This window comes from Nomascus leucogenys, chromosome 8 (assembly GCF_006542625.1).
Source record: "Nomascus leucogenys isolate Asia chromosome 8, Asia_NLE_v1, whole genome shotgun sequence".
Lineage (NCBI taxonomy): Eukaryota > Metazoa > Chordata > Mammalia > Primates > Hylobatidae > Nomascus > Nomascus leucogenys.
The window spans coordinates 27,076,407-27,097,701 of NC_044388.1; the positions used below are offsets into that span (position 1 = coordinate 27,076,407).

The 21,295-nt window shown below is 55.4% G+C and overlaps 1 protein-coding gene across 7 annotated transcripts; it reads left to right on the top strand.

Annotated features, from left to right (window-relative positions):
• The first annotated feature begins 5,511 nt into the window (after positions 1-5,511).
• FAM160B2 (family with sequence similarity 160 member B2) lies at positions 5,512-20,444 on the top strand. 7 transcript variants are annotated; one of them, XR_004031298.1, is made up of 18 exons: positions 5,512-5,666; positions 10,772-10,850; positions 12,671-12,843; positions 13,585-13,689; positions 13,786-13,908; positions 14,137-14,379; positions 14,492-14,688; positions 14,984-15,092; positions 15,325-15,401; positions 15,740-15,929; positions 16,621-16,766; positions 16,871-16,999; positions 17,474-17,564; positions 17,742-17,885; positions 18,212-18,352; positions 18,566-18,666; positions 18,831-19,223; positions 20,006-20,444. XR_004031298.1 is itself a non-coding variant. In XM_030816929.1 (17 exons), the coding sequence occupies exons 1-17, from the start codon at positions 5,622-5,624 to the stop codon at positions 18,967-18,969; spliced, it is 2,232 nt and encodes a 743-aa protein (XP_030672789.1). In that variant the 5' UTR covers positions 5,512-5,621; the 3' UTR covers positions 18,970-20,444. The 7 variants fall into 7 exon arrangements, 4 of the variants coding, with proteins under 4 accessions (XP_030672789.1, XP_030672790.1, XP_030672787.1 ...); XR_004031299.1 differs by having other exon boundaries at positions 20,131-20,444; XR_004031300.1 differs by having other exon boundaries at positions 14,495-14,688.
• Positions 20,445-21,295: the final 851 nt, after the last annotated feature.

Sequence of the window (21,295 nt, forward strand, 5' to 3'; positions counted from 1 at the left end):
AGGAAACCAATGAGTGGAGAATGGTGACAGGATTCAGGTTTCTAGGACTTCCCCAATAGGTACTGTTGTCTGTGAAGGAGAAGCAGAGGAGGGCAGACTAGGAGAGGCAGAAAGAAATGGTCTCTGCACACACACCCAATACAAGGCATTCAGAAACTGCTGGGGGGCTTACCCTGCTGTGAGCATGGGGAACACAGCAGTGACCAGGCTGGCATGCCCGTTGTCCAAAAAGAGCTCCCAGGCTGTTTGGGAAAATGTCAAGGTCATTGAACCCTAGGGGGTGCTGGAGACAGGGTTTGGGAACTGTATGTAGTACGGGCAGGTTTGACCCTAGGTCCTAAAGGATTTTCAGTTCATGAGAATTTAGAGCATATATATGATGGGATATTACTCAGCCATAAAAAGGAATGAATGGTATTCACAGAAACCTGGATGGCACTGGAGACTATTATTCTAAGTGAAGTAACTCAGGAATGGAAAACCAAACATCATATGTTCTCACTTATAAGTGGGAGCTAAGCTATGAGGGCGCAAAGGCATAAAAACATCACAATGGACCAGGCGCAGTGGCTTATGCCTGTAATCCTAGCACTTTGGGAGGCTGAGGCGGGAGGATTGCCTAAGCTCAGAAGTTCCAGACCAGCCTGGGCAACATGGCGAAACCCCGTCTGTACTAAAAATACAAAAAATTAGGTGGGCATGGTGGCACACGCCTGTAATCTGAGCTACTCAGGAGGCTGAGGCATGAGAATCGCTTGAACCTGGGAGGCAGAGGTTGCAGTAGGCCGAGATCGTGCCACTGCACTCCAGCCTGGGCTACAGAGCAAGACTCTGTCACAAACAAACAAACAACCCACGATGGACTCTGGGGACTCAGGGGGAAAGGGTGGGAAAGGGGCGAGGGATAAAAGACTACAAATTGGGTGCAGTGTATACTGCTCAGGTGATGGGTGTACCAAAATCTCACAAATCATCACTGAAGAACTTATTCATGTAACCAAACACCACCTGTTCTCCAATAACCTATGGAAAAAACAAAAAAAAAAAAGCCTGGGCACGGTGGCTCACACCTGTAATCCCAGCACTTTGGGAGGCCAAGGCAGATGGATCACCCGAGGTCAGGAGTTTGAGATCAGCCTGGCCAGCATGGTGAAAACCCATCTCTACTAAAATTTAAAAAAAAAAAAAAAAAATTAGAGCAGCTCAGAGTGGAGCTCTATGTCCCTAAAACAAAGCCTTAGGAAGAGCCTCTCAGTGCCTCCTCCCCACAACACACACTTAAATAAAAAATGAAAAAATTAAAGCATGAGCAAATTATTTCACATTGAGAGTCATTGACTATATGGCTTTTTTTTTTTTTTTTTTTTGAGTCAGAGTTTCTCTCGTCACCCAGGCTGGAGTGCAATGGCACAATCTCGACTCACTGCAACCTCTACCTCCTGAGTTCAAGCGATTTTCCTGCCTAAGCCTCCCAAATAGCTGGAACTACAGGTGCCCACCAACACGCCCAGCTAATTTTTTGTATTTTTAGTAGAGATGGGGTTTCACCATGTTGGCCAGGCTGGTCTCAAACTCCTACCTCAGGTGATCTGTCTGCCTTGGCCTCCCAAAGTGCCAGGATTACAGGCATGAGCTACTGCACCCAGCCATATAGCCTTCTCCTTGAATCTGGCCTTCATGCCTTAATGTTTAAAGCAGCTTACCCGTGTTACTCGGGAGGCTGAGGCAGGAAGATCACTTGAGGTCAAGAGTTTGAGACCAGCCTGGGCAACATAGCAAGACCCCACCTTAAAAAAAATGAATACATAGGCTGGGCGTGGTGGCTCACGTTTGTAATCCCAGCATTTTGGGAGGCCAAGGCAGGCAGATCACGAGGTCAGGAGATCGAGACCACCCTGGCTAACATAGTGAAATCCCGTCTCCACTAAAAATACAAAAAATTAGCCGGGCGTGGTGGCAGGCGCCTGTAGTCCCAGCTATGTGGGAGGCTGAGGCCGGAGAATGGCGTGAACCCAGGAGGCGGAGCTTACAGTGAGCCAAGATTGTACCACTGCACTCCAGCCTGGGCAACAGAGCAAGACTCCTTCTCTAAAAAAAAAGAATATGTAAAACCCAGTTTACCGTGAAATCATCTTCAACTCTTCATTTAAGCTGATAGGAGAGGCTTTATTCAAAGTTCTTCCCCTAAATGGGCTAACTTGGCCTCAGAATTTAATAAAACATCATGGTCTCTGATATTTCTGGAATATAATACATGTAGTGTGTACACTGACTTTTATTAGAATTTTTAAAATAACATGTAGAAAGTTAAGTCAAATAAAAGGTTATGAACTCCTGATGTACTTTCATTATCCCCTAGTGTCCTCTGAGACATGATGAAGGGAAGCAAGCTGATTTGACCTATCCAGTCTGCATCCTTTACCTGTGAGGAGGTGGGCCTAGAAATCTGCAGCGACTGGACTGGAACTCCCACCTGTCAGAGAACTGAGGTCCCAATCAATTCTCACTCAGCCTGGGCTTGGCCGAACCCTGGCCCTCCTTAGGGCCTGAGGCCCAGACACTGGCCACCCTGGCTCAGAGTCTGGACTGCAGGCTCCACATCACAGCACAGAGCCCACTCTGGGCAGGTCAGCATTTCCTGTGCCTCAGCCCCACTGGGGAATGGGTCCTAAAAGGTGAGGCAGGTCCTGTGAAGCCCGAGACCCCAAAACTCTAGGTTCTATAATTCTGACAGGGGCTATTCTTCCTTCCCAAGGGAAACTGATTCCTTTCCCTCTCGTCATATTGAGAGGTGACAGCGTGCTGGCAGTCCTCACAGCCCTGACTTGCTCTCGGCCCCGCCTCTTCCTGGGCTCCCACTTTGGCGGCACTTGAGGAGCCCTTCAGCCCACCGCTGCACTGTGGGAGCCCCTTTCTGGTTGGCCAAGGCGGGAGCCCGCTCCCTCAGCTTTCAGGGAGGTGTGGAGGGAGAGGGAACCGGGGCTGCGTGCGGCGCTTGCGGGCCAGCTGGAGTTCCGGGTGGGTGTGGGCTTGGCAGGCCCGCACTCGGAGCAGCTGGCCGGCCCTGCCGGCCCCGGGCAATGAGGGACTCAGCACCCGGGCCAGTGGCTGTGGAGGGTGTACTGGGTCCCCCAGCAGGGCCAGCCCACCGGCGCTGCACTCGATTTCTGGCCAGGCCTTAGCTGCCTTCCCGCGGGGCAGGCCTCGGGACTGCAGCCTGCCATGCCTGAGCCTTCCCCCGCCTCCATGGGCTCCTGTGCGGCCGGAGCCTCCCCGATGAGCCCCACCCCCTGCTCCACGGCGCCCAGTCCCATCGACCACCCAAGGGCTGAGGAGTGCCAGCGTACGGAACGGGACTGGCAGGCAGCTCCACCTGCAGCCCTGGTGCAGGATCCACTGGGTGAAGCCAGCTGGGCTCCTGAGTCTGGTGGAGACATGGAGAACCTTTATGTCTAGCTCAGGGATTGTAAATATACCAATCGGCACTCTGTATCTAGCTCAAGGTTTGTAAACACACCAATCAGCACCGTGTGTCTAGCTTGAGGTTTGTGAGTGCACCAATCGACACTCTGTATCTAGCTGCTCTGGTGGGGCCTTGGAGAACCTTTATGTTGATACTCTGTATCTAACTGATCTGATGGGGACGTGGAGAACCTTTATGTCTAGCTCAGGGATTGTAAACGCACCAATCAGCGCCCTGTCAGAACAGACCACTGGGCTCTACCAATCAGCAGGACGTGGGTGGGGCCAGATAAGAGAATAAAAGCAGGCTGCCCGAGGCAGCAGCGGCAACCCGCTGGGGTTCACTTCCACGCTGTGGGAGCTTTGTTCTTTCGCTCTTTGCAATAACTCCTGCTACTGCTGACTCTTTAAGTCAACACTGCTTTTATGAGCTGTAACACTCACCACGAAGGTCTGCAGCTTCACTCCTGAAGCCAGCGAGACCACGAGCCCACCGGTAGGAACGAATAACTCCAGACGCGCCACCTTAAGAGCTGTAACACTCACCTTGAAGGTCTGCAGCTTCACTCCTGAGCCAGCGAGACCACAAACCCACCAGAAGAAAGAAACTCGAAACACATCTGAACATCACAAGGAACAAACTCCGGACACGCCACTTTTAAGAACTGTAACACTCACCGCGAGGGTCTGTGGCTTCATTCTTGAAGTCAGTGAGACCAAGAACCCACCAATTCCGGACACAATATGATGTCAGTTATTAGCAGAGACACTGTTTTGTTTTGTTTTGTTTGTTTTAGAGAGACGTTATCTTGCTGTCACCCAGTCTGGACTGCAGTGGCACGATCATAGCTCATTGCAGCCTCGAACTTATGGGTTCAAGTGATCCTCCTCCCACCTCAGCCTCCCCAGTAGCTTGGACTACAGGCGCATACCACCACACCTGGTTATTTTTTATTTTTTGTCAAGACAGGATCTTGGTATGTTGCCCAGGCTGGTCAACAGCCTTGGCCTCCTTAAACTGCTAGGATTTCAGGCCTGAGCCACCACACTGAGCTGCAGAGTTTTTTTTTTTTTTTTTTTTTGAGACAGGGTCTCACTCTGTTACCCGGGCTGGAGTGCATTGGCACGATCTTGGCTCACTGCAACCTCCGCCTCCCGGGTTCAAGTGATTCTCCCACCTTAGCCTCCACGTACCACCACGCTTGGATAATTTTTTTGTATTTTTAGTAGAGACGGGTTTTCACAATGTTCGCCAGGCTGGTCTCAAACTCCTGGCCTCCCAAAGTGCTAGGATTACAGGTGTGGGCCACCGCCCACAACCCATAAACATTTTCTGATAGCCATGTCAAAAAAGTAAAAAGCAACACGTGAAATTAATTTTAACAATGTACGTTATTTAACCCAACACACCTAATAGTCATTTCAATATGTAATCAATATAAGCCATGGTTATTGCAGTTTCACATTCTTTCCTTTCTTACTGTATCTTCCAAATCGGGGTGTGCTTGGCACGGCACATCTTGGTTGGGACCAACACATTTCAGGAGCTCATCAGCCCGTGTGCCTGGGGCTGCCTGAGACTTCAATTCAGGAGGAATTGTAATTCCTCTTCGAAAACACCTCCCTTAGTTCCCGCCTTAATCCCAGCTACTCAGGAGGCCCTGGCGGGAGGGTCGCTTGAGGCCAGGAGCTCGCGATCAGCCTAGGCAGCACAGTGAGACCTCTCCTCCCAGTAAACAAAACAAAACAAAACAAACAATTGGCCAGGCGTGGTGGCGCGCGCCTATGGACCCAGCTACTCTGAAGGCCGAGGTTGGAGGATCGCATGAGTCCAGGAGTTGGAGGCTGCAATGAGCGGAGATCGCGCCACTACACTCCAGCCTGGGCGACCAAGCGAGACCCTGTCTCGAAAGAAAGGAAAGAAAAATAAACCAAACACCTCCCAGCCAACTCTCAGGGCCCACCGCTGGCGGTTCCCAGCCCATCGGGGCGCCCCCAGCCGGGGTTAGCCAGCGCCACGCAGCCGGGCCGGGAAGGGGCGGAGCGGCCGGGCCCCGCCTCCCTCGCCGCGCCGGGGCCGCCGGGGCACGGGGCTGCCTCCTCCGCCGAGAGCGCTGTCGCCGCCGCTTTCTCCCGGGAGCCGGGGGCCGGGCGCCATCATGCTGAGCCGGCTCGGGGCGCTGCTGCAGGAAGCTGTGGGGGCGGTGAGGCCGGGAGGGCCGGGCCGGGCCGCCGGGGGTCGCGGGCCTAGGCCGGGCTGGGCGGGCGCGGAGCCGGGCGCGGCCGGCAGGAGGGCGGGCGGGCGCGGGCCCCCTCGGGCAGGGACCCCTGGGCCGCGGCGCCCCTTCCTCGGCCTCCTCTCGCCGGCCGCACCCCGCTTCCCCTCGCTCTTCCCAGTCCCGCTCCCAGACTCCTCCCGACCGCCCCGCCTCCCCGGCCTGCTCCCGCGTCGCTTCCTGTCTGTGCGTCCTCGCCCCGGAGTCTCTCCCAATTCCCGAACTCGCCTCCGCCGGGACGCTCCGTGTCACCCCTTGGGGTGTTTCCTGCCCCCCGGGGCCCTAGGCCGCCTCCCCGCAGTCCGGGTGGGCCTGCCTCCTTCCTCCGCTCCACCCCGCCGCCTCCCCTGGGCTTGAAAAAATCGCCGCCCCTTCCCCTCGGTCTGATCTCCCAGACAACTCCAGGACCTTGTTGGGGTGCAGGACGCCCTTCCCGTCACCCCGGGACGTGGGAAGTGCAGGCCCTGCCGGTCCAAGACCCCGCGAAGGGTAAAGACCCGGGGCAGGCTGGTGGGCGCCCAGCCGGGGAAATCGCTTTCTGTTGGGTGCAGATGTTTCCAGCGTGGCTGTGACCTCTCACAAGCCAAATTGACTTTGAGTTAGGGACAGGCCCCCCGTGGTGGGGCCTGGGTGGTCCTGTGTGGGGAGGAGAGTCCATTGATGTTTCACATGCCGTCAGAGTTTGTGTTTTTGCCATTTTTTGTTGGGACTGCGGGCTGGCAGGCAGCCTACTACTAGGGTTCGTTCAGCAAGATGTAGTGCTGTGTAGGAAGGGTGAGGGTATTCCCGGTAGGGTGGGGGGGTACCCGCTGTTGAAAGTAACTCTGCCAAGAAGCTGTCTGTAAAGTCAACAATACTTCTGCCTTCTAGTGTAAATCTTCCCCCAATTGATGAGTGGAGTATCAGATTTTCTCAGGAGAGAAAGCCTTGGGTTTCACCCTCCTTCCTCACCACCACCTCCTCCCCAACCCTCATGGGAGCTCCTGTTGAAAGAAGTTTGCCTTAGGCAAACTTGGGAAGAAAGTCAGAAACTATGACTTCCTCCACCTTCCCAGCCCTGCTGTTGACCCAGGTCCAGGGCCTTGGGGCATCCAGGTAGAGAGGGTTCCAAAATGATTTTTCCTCCCCTTCCCCCATCCCCAGTCAAAACGGCTGTCATCTTCAAAAGTGATCTGATAAACTAATTCATACCTCTGGGGAACACTCCATTTACAGGAGGTGAGACAGGCCAGACAGTTCCTCAGTCCTGAGAAGTGAATTTCTTTCTTTTTATTATTTATTTATTTATTTATTTCTGAGCCCAGGCTAGAGTACAGTGGTGCGATCTCCGCTTATTGCAGCCTCCACCTCTTGGGCTCAAGCAATCCTCCCACCTCAGCCTCCTGAGTAGCTGGGACTACAGGCGTGCGGCACGGCCAGGCTAATTTTTGTATTTTTTGTAGAGACAGGGTTTTATCATGTTGCCCAGGCTGGTCTTGAACTCCTGGCCTCAAGCGATCCACCCACCTTAGCCTCCCAAAGTGCTGGGATTACAGGCATGAGCCACCGCACCCAGCTAGGAGTCATTCTAAGGCTTCCAGTGATGGAAATACAGGCATTAGTGGCAGGAGGAGGTTTTGGCAGTGGAGGGAGATCTTTTTAGGCAGGTGATCTTCTGGGCCCTTTAGTATTGACCATATAGGCTATGACCGGGAGGTGTGGCTGGCCCTACGGGAGATGGGAATTCCTCTTTTCTGCTCTACCCCCAGGTCGCCAGTCTAGGTCTTTCCCAAGCCTCGGTCACCAAGTGTGATCCTAGTAAGTCAACTGATTCCTCATTGAGGAGGAAGACTGCTCCTCCCCGCCCTCTTCTGATCCAACAGATTAGGAATCATTACAGCTTTTTTTTTTTTTTTTTTTTTTTTTTTAAGATGGAGTCTTCCTCTATCACCCAGACTGGAGTGCAGTGGGGCGATCTCAGCTGACTGCAACCTCCACCTCAGGTGGTTCTCCTGCCTCAGCCTCCTGAGTAGCTGGGACTACAGGCCTGCACCACCACGCCCAGCTAATATGTGTAATTTTAGTAGAGACGAGGTTTTTGCCGTGTTGGCCAGGCTGGTCTCGAACTCCTGACCTTAAGTGATCCACCTGCCTCGGCCTCCCAAAGTGCTGGGATTACAGGTGTGAGCTACCACCACATCCGGCCACTAATAATGTCTTTAAAGAGAAATTGTTGGGTCTGGTGCCTTTGGTTTGGAGTTACCATAGCTGGTCGTGGAGTCAGGTAAAGATCACACACCTGTGTCACCAGCTCTCTAATGGCCTGTGCTGGTTAACCTGCCTCTCCTGTGTCTCCTGCCGTACTGGAGTGTTCTTTTTGGTTAAAGCCCAGCTCAAGGTTTTCAAAGACTATAAGCCAATTTTGAGGCTAAAGGAGACCCCATCACAGAAATTATGAGATAATTGTAGGGCTGGTGAAGGGCCAGAGGACTTTCTAAAACAAGGAACTAGGGAAAGAATGTCTCCAGGAGTTTCCTGGGATATTTGGTAAATATTCATGGGTATTCACTATGTGCTGAGCCCATTGAGGGCAGGCTAGCTGTAAAACACAGAACCCTGGCTCTCAGGGAGCTCATCGTCTAGCAGAAGAGACGACTGCTCAGCACAGCAGGCACTGTCACATGGAATGTAGTGAGATGCGGTTACTCCACAGGGATGGAATATTTGGAATAACTGTGGGTGGTGCTACTTTTGAGAAGGGTCATAGCCCCTACCAACTAGCTTTGAAAGAAGACAAGATGTCCTGCGGACCAAGGGGAGTTTCCAGTTCTCTGAATGTCATCCCTCCCTCCCCATGTTGCAGTGGCCTTTACCTCCTCTCCCAAGGTCAACTGCCAGATGAATCTTCCGAAAACACTGCTCAGAAGGTGCCAGTGGCCGGGTATGGTGGCTCACGCCTGTAATCCCAGCACTTTGGGAGGCCCAGGTGGGCGGACCACTTGAGGTCAGGAGTTCGAGACCAGCCTGGCCAACATGGTGAAACCCCGTCTCTACTAAAAATACAAAAATCAGCCAGGCATGGTGGCACACGTCTGTAATCCCAGCAACTTGGGAGGCAGGAGAATCACTTGAACCCAGGAGGCGGAGGTTATAGTGAGCTGAGATGGTGCCACTGCACTCTAGCCTGGGTGACGGTGAGACTTTTTTTTTTTTGAGACTGTGTCTCAAAAGAAAAAAAAAAAGCTGTCATTGACCTGCTCCATGCTGCCTGCAAAAAATGATTGAGACTTCTTGGCTTGGCATTAGAGACTCCAAAGTCTCGCCAGCCCAACCCTTCCCCAGACACACTTTGCAGAGTTCCTTCTGCAGGGACTGTCTTTCCTTCTCTTGTTGATATTGACCCAATTGTTCAGGTTTTAGTTGAGATGTGATCTTGGTAAAGCCTTCCCTGTTCCAGCCTGTTAGAAGTTACCCCTGTTTTTCTGAGAGGTCACTACTTTCCGCCTCTCCTGCGGCCTCACACTACTTCCTTGTAGCTTCGTTATTCAGTGCGGTTTTATATCGTCTTCTCCATGGCACGTTTCTCGAAGACTGGGTGTTAGTCATCATCATGTTGCTTGTGGCATCTAGCATAGTGTCTTGTACATAGTGGGCGCTTGGAATGAAAGAATGATTTCATGAGTGGCTACTCAGCTCTGTGGTGCAGTAAAGTGTGAGGTCAGAGAGGTGTAGGCAGGCAGGGACACTGGAGAGGGCTTAGTGGAGCTGCTGGGGACTGAACCTCACTGGGGACTCTCAGGATCCAGACAAGTTAGCGGGATACAGAGCACCTTGGGCAGAGGAGTGGCCCCAGCAAAGACCTACAGGCAGAAATGCACAGCTGTGGGGAGGGATGATTAGAATTCTTTCTTTTTTTCCTGAAAACATTTACTCTGCAAGAAAAGCGAAGGAATGGTTTTTTGTTTGTTTTTTGAGAAGTTTTCAGGGAAAGTGGTTGTTCTCAGTGCAAGGCCAGTATTAGCCATGGTGTAGAGATGGAGAGAGTGCTTATGGAAAAGGGGGAGGTTAGGGGCTTCCCCAGAACAGAACCAGAATTTTCCAAGGCTTGATAGAAGGAGCCGGTAGAGGAGCAAACGAGAGCAGCACTGGCTAAGGAGTTGGGGTTGTGCAGGCTCAGGCTTTGGACACAAGATGAAAGCATGTTATAAAGATGGCACTTTGTTAATATCATGCTAATGTTACCTACCCATCAGGCTGAACAGAGCCTGTGGTGGTCTTGAACAGATTTTCATAGACTCTCAGATTGAGAGGAATGGGAAAGCTTTGTCTTTTTTTTTTTTTTTTTTTGAGATAGGGTCTCACCTTGTCACCTAGGCTGGAGTGCAGCGATGTGATCACAATTCACTGAAGCCTTGACCTCCCTGGGCCCAGGTGATCCTCGCACCCCAGCCTCCCAAGTAGCTGGGACTATAGGCACACACCACCACATCCTGCTAGTTTTTAAATTGTTTATAGAGACAGAGCTTCATCATGTTGCCGAGGCTGGTCTTAAACTCCTGGACTCAAGCCGTCTGCCCACCTTTGCCTCACGACGTGTTGGGCTTACAGGCGTGAGCCGCTGGCCTTTGCCACATTTTCGATCTGTATCATCTTGCTTTTCTTTGGGGGACTGCACTCCTGTGTTCCTCTATGTGCGTGTATTGTAGCGTAACCATGCTGTGTTGAAATAATCTGTGTCTGTTTCCCCCAGCAACGTTCTTAGCACCTCCAGGACAGAGACAGGACAGGATTGTGACATACAGCAAGAAAACAGCATTTCCAGGAGGGAGGGGTATCTAGGGAGAAGTGCCTGTCAGGAGATCCTTGGCAAGGTGCCAGTGTGTCCTGGAGGAAATGTGTTATTCCTCCCTTTGAAAGCCAGGGAGCTGGGTGCCTCCTCATGCGGAGGCCTAGCATGAACCTGACACTCAGCATGGAATGTCTGTTCCCATGAGGGCAGGGGCTCCCTGGCCTTTGTGGCCCCCACTAAGGTCGTGTCTCTGCCCTCTCCGCAGCGCGAGCCCAGCATTGACCTGCTGCAGGCCTTCGTGGAGCACTGGAAGGGCATCACGCACTACTACATCGAGAGCACAGGTGCGGCCTGGCCCTCCCCAGCCCAGGGACCCTGGAGGGAGCGGGGAGGAAGGAGTGTGCAGAGTGTCACCATTCAGGTGTCCTGGGAAAGGTAACATGCCCAGTCGTTCAGAATCGGAGCCGAGTTCATGGAGACAGAGAACCAGACAGACAGAAGACCCAGAGCCCTGGGCCACTCCACTCCTGATGATTTAGCTGCCGGTCCCACCCTGACCTTTTGGAAAGGGGCTGTGTGAGGAAGGAGTAGCCTGGTTGGGGGCCTCACTGGCCTGACTCTGCAAGGAAGATGTGGCTGCACTTACCCCAGCTTCCAGCTCCAGACCTTCAGGCCCCAAGTGCTTGTGCCTAGGGCTTAATGATCAAAAGAAAAGAGTTTAATAAATTCCCCTTTCCTCTGAGCCAACTTAGGGGCATTTTCCTTGTAGAGATCTGGCGTAGGAGGAGAACGAAAACCAAGGTGGGTAACATGCCTGGGTCCCTCTCTCCAAGCTGACACCCCAGAGAGTCAAAGCCTTGGCACCTGGTCCCATCAGGACCGCTCACTGAGGGGATGGCATCTAAGTGGCTGCTCTGCAGTCATGATTCTGCCATGGGTGGATACAGACTGGTTGCCAGGTAACCATATCCTGCATCCCTCGCTTTTCTCTTCCTGGAGTTCAGACTGGGGCTTGATCCCAGCCCACACCTTTCCTACAGGCTTTCTTTCCAGCCCGGGCCAGCCCAGGAAATTCAGAAATCTGCGGGACCCTCTGAGGGTTCTACTAGACCAGGTTTCTCAATCTTGGCACAGTTGGCATTGGACCTGGAGCCTTCCCTGTGTGGGGCTGTCCTGGGCGGTGTGGGATGTGCAGCAGCAATTCTGGCCTCTACCCACTAGGTGCCAGTAGCACACCCCACCCCTGAATTGGGACAACCAGGAAGGTCTCCAGACATTGCCTCATGTTCCCTGGTGGGGGGGGAAGCACACCCCTGGTTCTGAACCATCTCTTCAGGTTAAAGATCTCTTGAAGGAGAGCCTCAGTCCACCAGCTGAGTAAGATCAGATCAGAACTGGCTGAAATTCACCTGGGGCTTCCCCCATCCAGCCCTTTCATTTCCAGAATGGTCCCTAGACCAGAAGGGTTGGAAGTGCGTGGGGCAGGCCGCCCTACTCAAGCTCCTGTTCCTTAAAGGAAAGCTAGGGGGTGCTCCAAGGCCAGTCCTGAAGCACCAGAACTTTCTTTAAAACACACACTGAGACTCTGACTGCAAAAGCCCCCACTAAGTAGTTTCCCTTGTCAGGGCGTTGGTCCAGGGAGCAGGACTGGGTCAGACCTGAAGGTGGTGGCGCAGATGTTTTTTTCTGCTTTGTGAAAAACAGAGGCTTGCCTTCTCTGAGTGTCAGTGGGGGAGGCCCCAGGAGGTTCTCTCTCAGGCAGCTGCTGGAATTACAGCTTCTAAGTTATGTGACAAGAGCCCTGAGCCCACAGCGTCTCACTCAGGCCCGGAGCTGACAGCAGCCTTCTGTGGGCCCAGGACCACGTGTCCCTGTCTCTGTACCCATCCCGGGTTTGAAGGAAACCGATGCTGCTGCCCCCTGATAAAGTGCTGGGCATGCATGTGTTCTGAGAGGACTGTGTCCTGAGCCTGGAAGGACTTTTGTCTTCTTAAATATTGAGGCATCCACTGTAAACTTCCATTTCCCAGTTGCCAGCAGCTCTCTTCCCCCACCTCTCCCAGACAGGACCTCTCCTTTCTGGGCTTTGGCAGGAGAGGGTGAAATTTTCAAGCCAGGGTGCCCCTCTTCACCCTACTCACCCTTGTTTCCCAAACATCATTAGATGAAAACACCCCCGCCAAGAAGACAGACATTCCCTGGCGGCTGAAGCAGATGCTGGACATCCTGGTGTATGAAGAGCAGCAGCAGGCGGCCGCGGGTGAGGCAGGGCCCTGTCTGGAGTACCTGCTGCAGCACAAGATCCTGGAGACTCTCTGCGCGCTGGGCAAGGCCGAGGTGGGAGGCCCTCTGCACGCTGGGCCAGGCCGAGGTGGGAGGCCCTCTGAGTGCTGGGCCAGGCTGAAGTGGGCAGTGGGCAGCCTGGGGCTCCCTGGATTCCAGGCCTTTCTGCCTGTGCTCTTCCCAGTCCTGACACTGAAAGTGGCAGTTGGGGAGAGAGGAGCAAACAGGACGGGCACTGTGGCTGTCTCATTTAGAACACTCCACCGTCCCAGCACTCCTGTTCCCAGTTCACTCCACAAAGATGGGCCTGCCATGTGCCAGGCTCTGCTCTAGATGCTGGGGACACAGCAGGGATTCAGACTGACAAGAGCCAGGCATGGTGGTGCACGCCTGTAGCCTCAGCTACGTGGGAGGCCGAGGTGGGTGGATTGCTTGAGCCCAGGAGATGGAGGCTGCAGTGAACTGTGATCGTGCAACTGCACTCCTGCCTAGGAGGCAGAGCAAGACACTGTCTCTTAAAAAAAGGAAAGAAAACTCGACAAGAATCCTAGTGGGAAAGGCAGGACCATCCCGTGATGGGTCAATAATGACCCAGTCGTGGAGCAAAGTGACGCAGGAAAAGGGGTTGTGAGTGCCAGGAAGGCCAGTTTCGAACAACGTGGCAAGGGAAGCAGGCCTGTGAGAACGGGCCCTCTGAGCTGGGACTGAGGGAGGAGTTGAACCTGGGGCTTTCTGGGGGTGCAGCGTTCCAGGTGGGGGACACAGCTCTGACAGGCGCTCTGTCCCTGGCCTCAGTACCCCCCAGGCATGCGGCAGCAGGTGTTCCAGTTCTTCAGCAAGGTTCTGGCACAGGTGCAGCACCCCCTGCTGCATTACCTCAGCGTCCACAGACCTGTGCAGGTGAGAGACCCGGAAGCCAAGGGGTGTCTGGGCATGAAGCCCCCTCTCTCCCCTGCCACCCCTCTCCCCTCTGTTTCTGTCCTGCTGCTCTTCCAGAAACTCCTCCGACTTGGTGGGACTGCTCCCGGATCCATTACAGAAAAGGAGGAGGTGCAATTCACCACCGTCCTCTGCTCCAAAATACAGCAGGACCCAGAGCTGCTCGCCTACATCCTGGAAGTGAGCACTCCGATCGGGAACAGGAGCGGGAGGGCCCGGAACCCCAGGGCAAGCCCCCTCGGCCCTCCTGAGGAGGCAGAAGCAGAGAGCAGGTACCCGGGAGGCACGCAGGCAGCTTCCCCTCCAGCTCCAGGCCGACGCGCTGCTGGCAGCCCACACTGCGGTCCCAGTGGGGGACCCTGGGAAGTGGTCCCCACCAGGCCTGGCTTCATCTCACCCTCTTTGCAGGGTAAAAAGATTGTAGGTAGGAAGAAGGCATGCGGAGAACCCACTGCCCTGCCTAAGGACACAGCCAGCCACAGGGACAAGGACTGCTTCCACGATGGTGCTCCTGCCAGGCCCCAGCTGGACGAGGAGTCCTGTGGGGCCCAGGCCTTGAACAGCCACATGCCTGCTGAGACCGAGGAGCTGGACGGTGGGACCACAGAGAGCAACCTGATCACCTCCCTGCTTGGGCTGTGCCAGAGCAAGGTGCTGGCAGCAGAGATGGAGAGGGTGGGGGTGGGGGAAGGGTGGGTCGATGGCCGGGGGGTGATTTGGGGGCTCACATGCATGTCCCTGAAGTCGTATCCTCATCCCCTAGAAGAGTCGGGTGGCCTTGAAGGCCCAGGAGAACCTGCTGCTCCTGGTGAGCATGGCCTCCCCAGCAGCCGCCACCTACCTGGTACAGAGCAGTGCCTGCTGCCCTGCGATCGTCCGGCACCTCTGCCAGCTGTACCGGTCCATGCCTGTCTTCCTGGACCCCGCAGACATTGCCGCCTTAGAAGGCATCAGCTGGAGGTGGGTGCCCAGGCAGCCCTGCCTGTCTTTGGTGGCCAGCTCCCCTGGTGTTCCATGTTGCTAGGGACCTGTGCTGGCCACCCTCTCCCCAAGGCTACAGCTGATCCCCAGGGGCCTTCTCACCCTCCAGGGAAGCACTGCTCTTGCTGCCTCTGTCCATAAAACCCCCAAGATAACTGATCCCCAGCCACAGAGGTTCCACGGGAGAGGGGAAGGGCCCAGTTTCCGTAGACATTGAGGAAGACCTTGAAGCTCCTCCTCCACTCTCTGAGACTTCACTCCCCTCTTCCTTCAGGTTACCCAGTGCCCCGTCTGACGAGGCTTCCTTCCCTGGCAAGGAGGCCTTGGCTGCCTTCTTGGGCTGGTTTGATTACTGTGACCACCTTATCACAGAGGCACACACGGTGAGCAGGGGTGGGTGGAGGCCGGGCTCTCACGCTATTCCCTGTACCATCTCCATCTTGAGAACTGAGTGGAGCAGGGACATGGAAACATGGAGTCCAGGAACTAGGCGGGGCCCCAGGCAGGCCGGGACCCTCTCCTGTGGCATCAGGCACTGTGCAAGGACACGGTTATTTCTCAGCTGGAATTGTGATGAGGGCAAAACACGTTGACGACACGCTCTCTGGCACCCAGGTGGTTGCGGACGCCTTGGCGAAGGCCGTGGCTGAGAAGTTCTTTGTGGAGACCCTGCAGCCCCAGCTTCTGCACGTGTAAGTGTCTAGTTCCCTCAGGCATGACTGGCGTACAGCAAACCGCCTGCCCCACCCAGCCTCGTCCTGTCCCTCAGGTCAGACACCTTCTTGACTAGAATCCCATCTGTGGACCCCATTGGGTGATGTTTGCCAGGCCTGCCCCGTGATGTGCACATGGCTTTGAGCTACGTGGGCTAAACAAAGGCCTCCTACCGTTCCCTGCAGGACCTCAGCAGGGATGGGCAAGTGACCACAGACATACCAGCCAAAGATAGGCAAGCAGGAAGGGTTCTGCCACCTGCACCCATGTGCTGTCTGCACACACCAGGCCTGGCTAAGGTGCCCTCTTCCCGTAGGTCTGAGCAGAGCATCCTGACCTCCACCGCCCTCCTCACAGCCATGCTGATCCAGCTCCGCTCCCCTGCGCTGCTGCGGGAGGCCGTGGCTTTCCTCCTGGGCACAGACCGGCACCCTGAAGCCCCCGGCGACAACCCCTGCGCCCTGTATGCTCATCTCATCAGGCACTGTGACCACCTCTCCGATGAGGTACAGCGGGGGACCTCCATCTCTGTTCCTCTCACCACCCCTGCCAGAGGGATTTCCTGACCACTCTTCCCATTTCATTAGTGTTCCCAGCTGACTCCACCTTTGAGACACTGAACTGCAAAACACTGCCGAGCCACTTTTGTCACACACTAATTTTCTATGATCATATACTTTTTTTTTTTTTTTAAAGAGACAGGGTATTGCTGTATCACCCAGGCCCTGGAGTGCAGTGGTGTGATCATAACTCACTGCAGTCTCCAACTCGTGGCCTCAAGCGATCCTCTCACCTCAGCCTCCTAAAGTGCTGGGACTGCAGGCCTGAGCCACTGAGCCCAGCTTATTTTTTACAGTATTTTATAATGCACACTTGGCTCGCTGGAGGGCTAACACTTACTCCGTGAGGTAGGCGAGGTTGATACTCCCATTTCTCAGACATGGAAAGTAAGGCACAGAGAAGCGAATTGACTTGCCTGCAATCGCACATCAAATTAGTCACATACCAAGGACCACCCAGACTTCTTGATTCCTAGGCCCACACCCCCTACTCCCCCCAAAACCTGCCACCTTAGCATGCAGCCAAGGGAGGTGACTCTGCCTTAGAGGCCTTTTCTTATCTGGGTTAGCCATGCCAAGGCACCCCTGGGAGCTGGGTGGGGAAGGGGCTATCCTGCCGACCCCCTTCCTGCTCCAGATCAGCATCGCCACACTCCGGCTGTTTGAGGAGCTGCTGCAGAAGCCCCACGAGGGGATCATCCGTAGCCTGGTGCTGCGCAACCTTGAGGGCCGCCCTTATGTGGCCTGGGGCTCACCAGAGCCTGAGAGCTATGAGGACACCTTGTAAGTGAAACCGGCGCCCTTTGGACCCAGCCCAGCCCTTAGCACTCGCACGCTCACTCTGTCCATTCATTCATTGGTGCCGCGCTGCTCTGCCCTGGCCACAGAGATCTGGAGGAAGACCCCTACTTTACCGACAGCTTCCTGGATTCCGGCTTTCAACCTCGCACAAAGCCTCGCCTAGCTCCTGCCACCAGTTACGATGGCAAAACAGCAGTGACCGAGATCGTCAATAGGTGGGGAGCAAGTTAGGCAGTCTGAACCACTTGAGTTTTACTCTTTTTTTTTTTTTTTTTTTTTTTTTTTTTGAGATACAGTCTCCGTCACCCAGGCTGGAAGTGCAGTGCCACAATCTCGGCTCACTGCAGCCTCCACTTCCCGGGTTCCGGATCCAAGCGATTCCTGTGCCTCAGCCTCCCGAGTACCTGGGATTACAGACATGCACCACCACACCCAGCTAATTTTTATATTTTTAGTAGAGACGGGGTTTCCCCATGTTGGCCAGGCTGGTCTCGAACTCCTGACCTCAGGTGATCCGCCCACCTCGGCTTCCCAAAGTGCTGGGATTACAGACACGAGCCATCGTGCCTGGGCTGAGTTTTACTCTTTCTTTGGCCACAGCCCTGGGGTCAGGGAGGGAGATGGGGTCCCACGAGCAGGGGAGAACAGGGTGAGCCGGGAGCGCCTCCACACCGGCTTCTATCTCTCAGTTTCCTGTGCCTGGTCCCCGAGGAAGCCAAGACCTCTGCCTTCCTGGAGGAGACGGGCTATGACACATATGTCCACGATGCTTATGGCCTGGTGAGTGGCTCTTGCTACCAGCTCCCACTTCCTGTCCTTCAGAACAGCTGGATGATAAGCTCTGGGTTCCCCCTCTCTCATCTGCCCGAGGACCCCAGCCCATCCCTCCTGCGTGGGGCCCTGTCTGCTGGTTCCCAGTCCCCAGGCCTGCTGCCTCTACTCTCCCGCCTCTCTCAGTTCCAGGAGTGCAGCTCCCGCGTCGCCTCCTGGGGCTGGCCTCTGACCCCCACACCTTTGGACCCCCATGAGCCCGAGCGACCTTTCTTCGAGGGCCACTTCCTTCGAGTGCTGTTTGACCGCATGTCCCGGATTCTGGATCAGGTAGCCAGTGGGCCTGGGCCAGGAAAACTCCAGGCTGGTGCCCCTGGGGTCCTTCAAGAGCAGAGAGAGGCTGGCCACACGGTTGCCTCCGCTTTGGTTCTTTGGTGCCACCCCTGTCCTTTCCCCAGGTGGGAAGCCCCGTCTCACCCCTGCTCCACACGTCCTAACACGTTCTGGCCCTCAGCCCCGTGGAATCCATGACACACACACATCATTTGAGCCTCCCACCCCCACACACGTTCATACTGGCCAGGCACCTTGCTGGGGGAGTGCAAAAATGCTCACCAGCCTTGCCAGCCTCGGTTCTGTCCACCATGTTCCGACAGCCATACAGCCTGAACCTGCAGGTGACCTCGGTCCTGTCCCGGCTTGCCCTCTTCCCCCACCCCCATATTCATGAGTACCTGCTGGATCCGTACATCAGCCTGGCCCCGGGCTGCAGGAGCCTATTCTCTGTGTTGGTGAGGGTGAGGACGCCTTGGCCCAAGGGAGTGTGCCCAGTGGGGGTGGAGGGGACAGCAGGGAAAGAGAACGGGGCAGGTGGTTGGGGGCTGGAGAGGTGGGCACCTTTGCCAGTGCCAGGGAAAGCACAGTCTCCCATGCTCTGCATGGTGTGGCAGGGCCAGGGGACTCACTGGTGTTGCTGGCCCCATCTGAGTCCCCCGTGGTTCCCTCTGTAGGTGATCGGGGACTTGATGCAGAGAATCCAGAGGGTACCCCAGTTCCCAGGCAAGCTGCTCCTGGTGCGCAAGCAGTTGACGGGCCAGGCTCCTGGGGAGCAGTGAGTACTAAGGGTGCCAGCTAAAACCTGGGGGTGGGAGGGTGGAAAGCACCTCTGGAGGAGAGGTGGCTGGCCACAGGGTCAAGCCTCGTGGATGCTGGGCTGTCATGCTGGGCACAGTCCTGCCCCCACCCAGCCATGCCCCCTGTGGCATCTCCCCTCAGGCTGGACCACCAGACCCTCCTCCAGGGCGTGGTGGTGCTGGAGGAGTTCTGCAAGGAGCTGGCTGCCATTGCCTTCGTCAAGTTTCCCCCACATGATCCTCGCCAGAACGTCTCCCCAGCCCCGGAAGGGCAGGTCTGAGCCAGGACCAGGGCGGTGGGAGACTCCTGTCCACACCTCTGTCCCAGAGCTGCCTCCTGCCTGGCACTGCCACCACACTCCCCTCCTGGGATGGGGCTTCTGCTCCCAGGCTCACTCAAGGAGACTGCGGCATGTTGACCACACCAGACTGGGTTTCAGGGAATGGGCATGCCAGGTGCCAAGGAGCCAAACAGATGGCTTTCCAGGCAGCAAGGTCCTTGGGGCCTTCTTGGAGGAGCTTGGGTGACAGCCAGGTGAGCACCCAGACCCCAGACCCTCATGTGCTGTGTGCCTGGCCCCTTCTGTACTGGCCATTTGTGGCCAGGGCCAAGCCTGTGACTCAACTCCAGGGGCAAGACGGGGAGTGAGCCTCCACCTCTCTATCTGTTCACTGGGACAACAGAGACTGGTCGGGAGCCCAGACCAGTGAGATGGGGCCTGGAGCCTTGTCTGTGTCACATTAGGTACCATGGGAGCTGCTGAGACCTGACATTTTGTCCCCTGCCTACATGGCTTGGCCCATGGAGAAGGAGCAGTGAATGGGATCGTCGGGGAAGCCCCTCTTCCTGCTCTGCTCCCCTGGAAACTGTTGCAAAACTCCCAGCCGCCTCATGGCAAATGCCCAAAGCATGTTCCGCACCCAGGCGGGGGCCGCTGCTAATGAGAACCTTGGTGCAGCTGCAGCCAGGAGGGGAGCGGGCCCGGGAGCCAGGCTCAGGTCCAGCTGGTTCCTCTCTGGCGCCTTCTGAACCCGTCTCAGCAGGTCCACAGCACCTGGGCAGAGAGGTCAGAGACCAGGGGAGGCCGGGCCTTGCCCTCCCTTCTGCCCAGGGCCCAGTGTTCTTGATAGGAGACCCTTCTGGGGAGCCAGGGAGCTCAGGGGACAGATAAGGGCAGGAGGCCCCCTGACTCCAGGCCCCTGAGCCTGGCGGGGAGTGGCTGCGGCCCAGGCAGCCAGTCCTGGTGGTGTTCTCCCTGCATGCCCGCCGTGGCTGGGCTGCCACCCCACCCGGCCCGAATCTGTCTTGACCTGCAGGAATACACGGGCGGCGCCAGGCATTACCTCACAGCGGGACTACACAGTTGCTGGCTTTGCTCCTGGGCAAGGAGGAGCAGGCCAGAGCCTCTTTTGCTTCCTTTTCTTGCCCATGCCGCTTCTAGAAGCCAGGCACAGGTTGCCAAGAGGTGACACGAAACAGGAGGAAACTCAGTGACCTCTGCCTCTCCCGCATTCCTCCCCACGGGGGAGGACCTCGCCACTCTGAAGAGCACTGTGCGCATGTGGGTGCACAAATGTGGGTGTTGGTGTGGACGGGGCGCAGATCTCCGTGGATGAACTGCGTCTGGACTCTCTGATTCATAAAATATTCGAGGGTTTGGGAGTCACAGACCCTCCCCTCTCCTCAATGCACTTTGGCGTTTGCATGGTGTCTTCCCCGGACAGCACAGCAATAAATGGTGTGATTGCGTGGACACGGTGGCTCTGTTCTTGGCCAGGTTTCCCCTCCTTCTGCCCAGGACTCCACTGCTAATTCGGGCCCATCTTCCTCCCCAAGGAAGACAAATTCTTTTTCTAGCGCTGGAGCAGGGAGGTGGGGTGGGCGGTAAACAGACAGGCTCTGGCAGTGCAGATCTGCTGATCCTCAGTGCCTGCCAGGAGCCAGACTCTCGGTGGAGCAGTGCCACTTCTGCTGGGCTGACCTGCAGCTGAGAGCCTGCCCGCCCCGGAGACACCGTGAGGGAATGGACCACGTGGGAGCATCTGTGTGCAAGTCTCATTTGGGTGTGTTTATGCTGCATGTTGTATGCCTGTTTTAGTTGTAAAGTAGGCCTGATATTTAAAACCTTGTCTTTAAGTTCAAGGCTGCAATGAGCTGATTGCACCACTGCACTCCAGCCTGGGCAACAGAGTAAGACCCTGTCTCTAAAAAAAAAAAAAAAAAAAAAAAAAAAAAAATTCACAGGTGTGTTCTCAGGGAAAAAGAAAAGTTAAGACATAAACAAATAAACCCTTTGTCCTCAGATGTGTGTGGAGGGGTGGGGGATCCTCTGAGGGGGGTCCCCAAGAGACTGCGGGAGGCAGGCTGAGAACTTGGAGGAAAAGGAGGCAGATGTTGGCTCTCAACTCGTGTTGATCACTGGGTGGCTTTTTAAAATCCCAATGCCCAGTGCCCCATCACCAGTTAAATTATTGTTGCTGGGGGTGGGCCCAGAGTTAAAGCTCTCCAGGTGGCTGTGCGTGGTGGCTCACACCTATGATCCCTTTGGGAGGCTGAGGCGGGAGGATCACTTGAGGACAGAAGTTCGAGACCAGCCTTGGCAACAT

Bases quoted from the DNA above. Each gene is read 5' to 3' on its own strand.
- FAM160B2 (XM_030816927.1), top strand. From the start codon at position 5,622: ATGCTGAGCCGGCTCGGGGCGCTGCTGCAGGAAGCTGTGGGGGCG. The intron at 16,767-16,870 runs GTAAGTGAAACC...CCCTGGCCACAG, and splicing joins GAGAGCTATGAGGACACCTT to AGATCTGGAGGAAGACCCCT. The intron at 17,000-17,473 runs GTGGGGAGCAAG...TCTATCTCTCAG, and splicing joins GTGACCGAGATCGTCAATAG to TTTCCTGTGCCTGGTCCCCG.